At 51.9% G+C, this 9487-nt stretch overlaps 1 protein-coding gene across 1 annotated transcript; it reads right to left on the reverse strand.

Annotated features, from left to right (window-relative positions):
* Window positions 1-7295: 7295 nt before the first annotated feature.
* On the reverse strand, window positions 7296-9284 carry LOC127903352 (uncharacterized). Its single transcript, XM_052443894.1, has 3 exons — window positions 8705-9284; window positions 7593-8350; window positions 7296-7487 (listed from the first exon to the last, which is right to left on the reverse strand). Exons 1-3 carry the CDS (start codon window positions 9282-9284, stop codon window positions 7296-7298), a joined length of 1530 nt encoding a protein of 509 aa, XP_052299854.1.
* Window positions 9285-9487: the final 203 nt, after the last annotated feature.

Raw genomic sequence — 9487 nt, forward strand, 5'->3', positions numbered from 1 at the left:
CAAGCGTTCCCCGAACCTTGATATCTGACTTGAGCGTCGGAGGGTTTGCGCCGGGAGAACAACCGACGTACTCTGACTTGTCTGTGTGTGCAGGGATATCTGGAGAAGAAGCATTACTAGGAGACCTCCTGGTCGTGGGGAAGTTGATCGAGCAGAGATCCTGGTAGTAGAACGAGGAGAACCGGAATCTCGCATCAACATTTTGGCGCCGTCTGTGGGGATGTAGAGCAAAAAGCTTCTGTTGATAGCAAGAAGAGGGGTGAAGTAAGCGAAAAGCAATGGAGACAGGAGGAAGTAGTGCACAAGGGGGTGATATGAGGCTTAACGATTCCGTGACGCTGAGGGAGATAGTCAGTGAAGCGCGGGAAAAAGTCATGTTCGACCGGATGGAACGGATGGAAAAGCAGATGGAGACCTTGACAACCATCCTGCATGAGCTGCGGAGCGAGCGAAGGGTAACCCAAGAGGGAAGGGTGAGAGGTGGTGGAATGGCACCAGGTCTCGATAGTGCGGGGAGAAGTCAAACCACAGAGAGATTTGGTGGTGAGAGGGGTAACGTACCTCTACGGGGAGAATTTCATAGAGAAAGAGAGCGGTCCCCGGCAAGACAGACTTGTGACGCGGACGGCGGGGTGGTGAATGCAGAGGAAACAGAGTTGAGGCAACACTTGCAAGATGTAGAGCAAGAGCGGGATCAAGTTGCAGCACGTGACCCTGGTCGTGCAGGGCAGCTGGAGGAGGAAGTGCGCAGACTAGCGCAGATAATTGACGACATGCAGGGGAGGAACAGAGCCCCTGGTTGGAGGATAATGCTGGACGGAGAATCGCCGCTCGCAGCGGAGATCATGAGGGCTGTTATTCCGAGAGATTTCCGCCTCCCCGACCTCAGATACTCAGGAAGAACTGATCCGCTGATGCACATAGAGCGCTTCAACGACATAACTGGGGTACAAGGACTATCTCAATCCCAAAGGTGCAGGGTGTTCCCACTATCCCTCGAGGGACGTGCACGAGAATGGTACAGGAAACTTCCTCGGGGCAGCATTAAAACCTTCGAGCAGATGTGCCAGGAATTCGCAGAACAGTTCAGTGGGGCAATGTCACCGGAAGATGACATGATGGAGCTGAAAAGCATGAAACATGGGGAGCAAGAAACCCTTCGGGAATTCATCAAGAGGTTTCATCGGGCTGTCCTCGACTTGAGAGCCTTCAACCACCCTCAGGCGTTAAGTGGACTGAAAGAAGTGGTGAAGATAGGAAGGCTGTGGTACAATTTGAGAAGCCCAGCTATTCAAACGTATGCGGCCGCATACGAGCAGGCTAAAAGAGACATCGAGATTGAAGAGGAGAAGGCTGCACGGATCAAGACAGACCAGTTGGAAGGGTTGGGGAGGAAAGAGAAGAAAGCATTACCAGGGAATGGGCCGATCAGGAGGAGGGACCACCAGGCCTCCGGTAGTGGAGCAGGAGGTAGGGTCACCGCTTACCAGCCTCATCAGAGGCCACCACAGTATCAGCACAGCAGGGCGTAACCTCCTCGTTCCCCAGCTAGGGAACCTTGGACAAGAAATGATCCGGCATCTGGTGGTCTTCATCAACATTCCCACGGTGGCAGGACGAGCAGACCAGAAGTACTTCCACCGCCCCCAACTTAGAGCGGGGCAAACAGAGAAAGAGCAGTGCATCTGATCGACTAGAACCAGGACTATGGGCGGTACACCCCCTTGAAGATGTCCCTGGATGAGGTATATGAGGCCATAAAGGATCGAGGGCTGCTGCACCTCCCTACACCAATAACAAAGCTACCCAACAGGAGGGATAGAGGACGTTATTGTAAGTTCCATGGCACCCATGGCCATACCACAACAGAGTGTAGAGATCTCAAGACCCAAGTCGAAGATTTGGTGAGAAATCGGTACCTGGACGAGTTTATGGATGGGACTTTTCCGATGGTGGCCACGACAGATGAAGGGGAGCAGGGTGATAGAATCTTGAGGCGCGAGCAGCCCGCAGTAAGGGTGATAGCTGGGGGCCCAACGTTGGCCGGAGATTCAAACAGATCGAGAAAAAATTATGCTAGGTACGCCATGACCAGTAAAGAGGTACTCCTCAACACCCCAGCAGCCAAACGAGCAAGGGTCAGGCAATTGCCAATCATGTGGACGGATGAGGATGAGGAAGAGATTCTATACCCCCACGAGGACGCCTTAGTCATCAGGGCTACGGTCGCTAGCAAGAAGTTTGACCGGATATTGGTTGATACAGGGAGCTCAGTTGATGTGTTATTTAAGTCAACCCTGGAAGAGATGGGAATAGCCGACCGAAAGTTGGAATACACCAACACCTCCTTGAAGGGGTTCGGAGGAGGGAAGCTGGTTCCTCTGGGCGTGGTCGAACTGCCCATCACAATTGGGAGCCCCCCGACAGAAAGAACAGTGATACTGGACTTTGTCGTAGTGGATGAGGAAGGTCCTTACCAGATGATCCTAGGTCGGCCATTTTTAAGGATGAGCAAAGCGGTGTTGTCCAACCGTTATCTGGCTCTGAAGTACCGGGTGAATGGGGTAGTAGGAGTGGTACGAGGAGACCAGAGGATCGCAAGAAACTGCTACTCCTCGGCAGCAAGGGAGGCAATGCAGATAACATCCCTCGATACCCGAGTGGAAAACAAGACTGGCAGACAAGAACCTGTAGAGGATCTGGAAACAGTGAGCATGGGACTGGAGAACCCGGGAAAGACGATCAGAATCGGGTCGAGACTTAAGAGAGAGCAAAAGCAGGAGTTGGTGAAATGCTTACAGGCTCATGCTGATGTGTTTGCCTGGATACATGAGGACATGCCGGGGATTGACCCTGAGGTAGCGTGTCATAAGCTGGCAATAAAGAAAGGTGCTTGGGCAGTAAGGCAGAAGAGGAGGTGCTTCAACCAGGAGAGGTACGAGGCTGTAAATGACGAGGTGGAGAAGCTCTTGAGAGCAGGGTTCATTCGGGAAGTCAGTTACCCAGAATGGATATCAAATGTGATGCTGGTAAAGAAGGCAAACGGCAAGTGGAGGATGTGTGTGGATTTCACAGACCTCAACAAGGCGTGCCCAAAAGACAGCTTCCCTTTACCAAGGATCGATCAGCTAGTAGATTCAACGGCTGGACATGGTCTGCTTAGCTTCATGGACGCATTCTCGGGATACAACCAGATCCCCATGTACGAGCAGGATGAGGAGAGTACGGCTTTCATCACTAACCAAGGTTTGTTCTGTTACAGGGTGATGCCATTCGGTCTCAAGAATGCTGGGGCCACCTATCAAAGGCTGGTGAACAAAGTCTTTAAGCCGTTGATCGGGAAAACCATGGAGGTGTACGTGGATGACATGATTACCAAGTCCAAAATCCCGAAGGAACACGTCAGACACCTCGAGGAGACATTCGAGCTTTTGAGGAAGTATAAGATGAAGCTCAACCCGGAGAAGTGTGCTTTTGGGGTCGAGTCAGGGAAATTCCTAGGATTCATGGTGAGCCATAGGGGGATTGAAGCAAATCCCGAGAAAATCCAGGCGATTGTGCAAATGACGTCTCCTCGTAACCTGAAGGAGATGCAGAGCCTCACGGGGAGGTTGGCGGCGTTGAGCAGATTCATATCCAAGGCTACAGATAAGTGTCAGCCATTCTTTCAAGTGATAAGGAGGGGAAAGAAAACAGAATGGACCCCAGAATGCGAGGAAGCCTTCCGAAACTTGAAGCAATACTTACAGCAAGCTCCGCTGCTGTCCACACCGAGGGATGAGGACAAGTTGTATCTGTATTTGGCGGTATCGGATCGGGCCGCCAGTTCTGTTCTGGTGAGAGAGGAAGAAGGAGTTCAGTATCCGATATACTACACCAGCAAGGCCCTGCTCGACGCTGAGGCCAGATACCCACCGTTGGAGAAATGGGCACTTGCCCTTGTGGTTGCTGCTCGGAAGTTGAGGCCATATTTTCAAGCCTTCCCGGTCTCGGTAATAACAAACCAGCCATTGCGTCAAACTCTGCACAAGCCAGATGCCTCTGGTCGGCTCGTCAAGTGGGCTGTGGAGCTGAGCGAGTTCGACATAGACTATAAACCCCGCGCGGCGATAAAGGCCCAGGCAATGGCTGATTTCGTAGCTGAATTCACAGAGCCCGAAGTATGCTTAGATCAACAAGATGCAGCTATAGGCAATGACGAAACTCAAGTATGGCAGATGTGTGTGGATGGGTCATCAGGGGAGCGGGGTTCAGGAGCAGGGATTGTCCTGGAAGGCCCAGAGGGGGAGGAGATCTCTTATGCTGTAAAGTTGGAATTTGCAGCCACAAATAACCAGGCAGAGTATGAAGCCTTGATAGCAGGTCTGGAATTGGCTAAGGCCGTGAAAGCAGACAGAGTTAAGATCAGAACCGATTCCCAGCTGGTTGCGAATCATGTCAGTGAAAGATTCCAACCAAGAGAGGAGAAGATGGAACAGTACCTGAAAATAGTCAGGCAGATGATGGGGAAGTTCGAGGCAGCGGAGGTGATACAAATCCCCAGGGAGCAGAATAGTCGAGCAGACATTTTGGCGAGGATGGCAGCAGTAGCCGACCCAAAAATGCCAAAGTCGGTCCCTCTGGAGGTGAAGTCCAGCCCAAGTATCGAGCAGAATTTGGGGGTGTTACGGATAGAACAAAAATGCTCGTGGAGGGACCCGATAGTTTCATACCTTAGAGACAGGGTATTACCACCGGACAAGCTGCGAGCTCGGAAGATTAGAGCCCAGGCCTCGAGATACACGATGATCGATGGGGTACTGTATCGGCGATGATATACACTACCGTTCCTTCGGTGTTTGGATGAGGACGACGCTGATTACGTGCTGAGAGAAGTACATGAAGGAATTTGCAGAAATCATTCTGGCGGGAGGTCCCTGGCCCACAAGGTTCTAAGGCATGGATATTTCTGGCCGACAATGCACCAGGACGCGCAAAAGAAGACCAGGGGTTGTGCAAGCTGCCAGAGTTTTGCAAATTTCTCCAACCAACCACCAGAGAAGCTCACCTCCATGGCCTCCCCTTGGCCATTTGCTCAATGGGGAATTGATCTAATCGGCCCATTGCCAAAAGGACGAGGAGCAGCAACACATGCAATAGTTGCTATAGATTACTTCACGAAGTGGATAGAGGTGGAAGCCCTTAGCAGGATCACAGAGAAGAAAACAACAGACTTCGTGTGGAGAAACCTGGTCTGTCGATACGGGATCCTTTATGCCTTGGTAACGGATAATGGCAGGCAGTTCGATAATCACAGCTTCAGGGATTTCTGCCAGAACCTCGGGATAGAGCTGAAGTATTGCTCGCCTGCTCACCCTCAATCGAATGGACAAGTAGAAGCAGCCAACAAGACCATCAAGAGGCTTCTGAAAACCAGGCTCGGAGCAAAAAAGGGTGCTTGGGTTGACGAGCTGTCAGGTGTGCTATGGGCATACAGAACAACCCACAAAACCGCAACTGGGGAGACACCGTTCGCTTTGGCTTTCGGACATGAAGCGGTCGTGCCGGCTGAGATAGGAACGACCACACACTGGACAAGTCATTTCAATGAGTAGGAGAACGACGAGCAGATATGTTTGAATCTTGATCTGCTAACGGAAAGGAGGGAGCAAGCAGCCGAGCGATCAGTCACTTACCAACAAAGGGTTGCTCGGTATTATAACCAGAAGGTGAACATACGGCAATTCAGGGTCGGAGACTGGGTACTGAGAAGAGTGAATCAGAGCACCAAAGATTCGACTCAAGGAGTGCTGGGACCGAATTGGGAAGGGCCATATAGAGTCAAGCAGATAGCGGGACCCGGAGCTTACAAGCTGGTCCGCGCGGACGGCCACGAGGTGAAACGCCCATGGAACGCAGCACACCTCCGGAAATACTTCCAGTAAGACTTGTTCACATTTGAAAGCTATTTTCGCTCATGTTCATTATCGTTTATCTTTCACGCTTTATGTCCGAACTATTTCATGTAAGTCAAATCCTGCCATTAATGGAACGTCGCGGAATTTCATTCGCTCGAAACCGAGAAAAACCCAAGGCACGCAAAGGCTCGCCAAGTCTCAAAGCCTGTGTTATGGCGAGACAGAAGCCAAGCGTGCCGGGATCTGCTCGACCACGAGAAGGCGAGCAGACTCCAAAACATTCGAAGAAATTCCCAAGGCACGCAAAGGCTCGCCAAGTCTCAAAGCCTGTGTTATGGCGAGACAGAAGCCAAGCGTGCCGGGATCTGCTCGACCACGAGAAGGCGAGCAGACTCCAAAACATTCGAAGAAATTCCCAAGGCACGCAAAGGCTCGCCAAGTCTCAAAGCCTGTCTTATGGCGAGACAGAAGCCAAGCGTGCCGGGATCTGCTCGACCACGAGAAGGCGAGCAGACTCCAAAACATTCGAAGAAATTCCCAAGGCACGCAAAGGCTCGCCAAGTCTCAAAGCCTGTCTTATGGCGAGACAGAAGCCAAGCGTGCCGGGATCTGCTCGACCACGAGAAGGCGAGCAGACTCCAAAACATTCGAAGAAATTCCCAAGGCACGCAAAGGCTCGCCAAGTCTCAAAGCCTGTCTTATGGCGAGACAGAAGCCAAGCGTGCCGGGATCTGCTCGACCACGAGAAGGCGAGCAGACTCCAAAACATTCGAAGAAATTCCCAAGGCACGCAAAGGCTCGCCAAGTCTCAAAGCCTGTCTTATGGCGAGACAGAAGCCAAGCGTGCCGGGATCTGCTCGACCACGAGAAGGCGAGCAGACTCCAAAACATTCGAAGAAATTCCCAAGGCACGCAAAGGCTCGCCAAGTCTCAAAGCCTGTCTTATGGCGAGACAGAAGCCAAGCGTGCCGGGATCTGCTCGACCACGAGAAGGCGAGCAGACTCCAAAACATTCGAAGAAATTCCCAAGGCATGCAAAGGCTCGCCAAGTCTCAAAGCCTGTGTTATGGCGAGACCGAAGCCAAGCGTGCCAGGATCTGCTCGACCGCGCGAAGGCAAACCGAATCCCAGGCATTGAAAAATCTTCAAAGGCATGCGGCAAAACCATGAGCCAAGCCAGAACCTGCTCGTCCAGACAAAGACAAGCAGATTCTCAAACGAAAATTAATTCATAATTACAACACAAGAAAGTAATCAAAAAACACTTTTATTAATTTGTTAATGATTAACAGAGGGGATAATCTTCATGGACATTGTCCATTACCAAAAAAAAAAAAAAATATATATATATATATATCAAAAAGACGGCGGATCAGTGAGCCGAGCAGCATCGGTTGGCTAGACCTCCTCAGGTGCGGGGGGGGTATCGCCAGTTGCGTCCGGGGGGGTGCTCGCCTCGCCAACTTCAGCAGGGACTGCACGAGGAGGAGAGTTTTCCTCCTTAATCACGATCGGCCCTACCCCCTCGGCATCTTCCTTGGCCGCCTCCTCATCCATATGCCGAGCGACACCAGCTGCAAGGTCATCCATCTTCAGGTCAGGGTGTTGCTTCCCGAGGACGGCCATGATGCAACGATAGGAATGCCGAAGTCCCTGGTCGTACTGGTTGTCGGCCTCCCTCTCCAAGTTCTCGACCTGAGCTCGGTGGGAGTCACGGAGAGATTCGAGCTGAGCCTCATACATAGCCTTCTGCCTTTGCAGCTCCTCCTCGAGGGTAATGGCTTTCGCTTGAGCAAGTGATTCTCGCTCAATCAGCTTCAGATTCTCGAGATTCAGCTCCCCTGCTTTCTTCTCGGCAACGTCAGCTCTGCTCGTCGCCGATTGAATATCCTCCTTCATCTTCCGGTCGTAGCGGCCAACCTTAGCCTTGTAATAGGTGGTCTTGCAGCTGAGGTGGAAAGCGCTATTCTGCATGGCCCCCACCAGCTCACCCAAGGTGCGGCCGTCAAAGCCCTCCAGGTCCTTCTTGCTCACGGATTTAGTTAACTCATTGAGGTAAGGGACCAGATGTTCTGCTCGGCTGTCAGGTAAGCGAGATCGAGGCCCGACAGGAGGAGAAGAGGTAGCAGGATCTGTGGCTACTCCACTAGCTTCCCCGACTTTTACAGGAGCCGGAGGTAAAATCTTCAAGGGTGGGGCCTGCGGCACGATGTTGGCCCGCTTTACGGTAGGGGCATCCTTACTCTCGTCCCTCTTCGTGGTTGGAGGTCGAGAACGTTTTCGGGTCAGAGCCCCAATCACAGTGTCCTCCATCCTATGGCCAGGAAGTATCAAGCGAGACTCGAGCAAGTTGTATGTGGTTAACAGTTCCCGGCTCGAGCAGGAATTGACTAGAACAGTCTCAACCTGTTTGAGCTGGCCAGGTCGGAGTGGGAAATGAACGCCCCAAGAAACTACAACACAAACAGACACTTGGTTAGAAACAAGCCAATAAAACAAGAACATTTATGGATGCAAGGCATCTGAAGCGAGCAGGCAACCTGGGACCGTGAAACGGGGTGGGACTCGATAATCCTTCCCGTCCATTTGTGCGACCTGACCCCAAGGACCCCCAGCAAAAAAGAACTTTCTCTTCCAATTCCCACCACCACCAGTAGGGAGGTCGGTTATAGGTTTCCTGCTCTTGGTGCTAGATTGGAAGTAGTACCAGCCGGCATCTTTGGGGCTGCTCTTTAGCTGGTACAGGTGCTTCACCTCATCAACCGTGGGCTCGCTTTGGCAACATCTGTCCCACAATATGAACAGACCAGAAAGCACTCTCCACCCATTGGGATTCAGCTGACCAGGAGCTAGATTTAGCCCGTTAAGTATCCGGGCAAAGTAAGGTTGCAAGGGACACCTCAGCCCGTATTTAAAGCTGTCCAGATACAGGGTAACATATCCCCTAGGAGGCCGGCTGGGAGCATCCTTCTTTCCCGGGACCTTGAGAGGTATCTCGCCAGGAATGCTATACCTCAGCCGGAGGTCCTCGAGCTCATCAAACGTGGTCGTGCACGTCATGTAATCAATAGCGTAATCCCGCGATAGGGCTCTACCTCCTATTGTACTCCTCCCCTCTGGTCGCGGCGCTCCTGATGGGGACGCCTCACCAGAATCATCTCCTCGACCCTCACTCAAAGTATCCTCGGAGCCAGAAGATCCATCCTCACCATTACTCCCGCTCGTAGAGGTCGTTTGGGGAGACATGCTCCTAGCACTAATCCTGACACTAGACCTAATAGGCTCTAAGGGGATCTCGGGGTCAAAGGCGGGATCGGTGAGCAGACTAGGCAGGAAGTCCAACTCGTCGTCATCAACCTCAATGACCTTCTCTTTGCCTTTCGACATTCCCTAAACTCTAACCACAACACCACCAACTACTACCCAAACGAAAGAAAAAAGAAGTTATCTACAAACTATCCGAGACCGAGGAGAGAGAAGTAATACCTGAAGTACTGCTTCGATCAGAGAAAGGCAAGGATGGGGGCTTCGTGCCGGAACTTCTTTGCCGGAGAAACAGAGACGGAAACGGAGACGGAGTGAATGGTGAA

This window comes from Citrus sinensis, chromosome 1 (genome assembly GCF_022201045.2).
Source record: "Citrus sinensis cultivar Valencia sweet orange chromosome 1, DVS_A1.0, whole genome shotgun sequence".
NCBI lineage: Eukaryota > Viridiplantae > Streptophyta > Magnoliopsida > Sapindales > Rutaceae > Citrus > Citrus sinensis.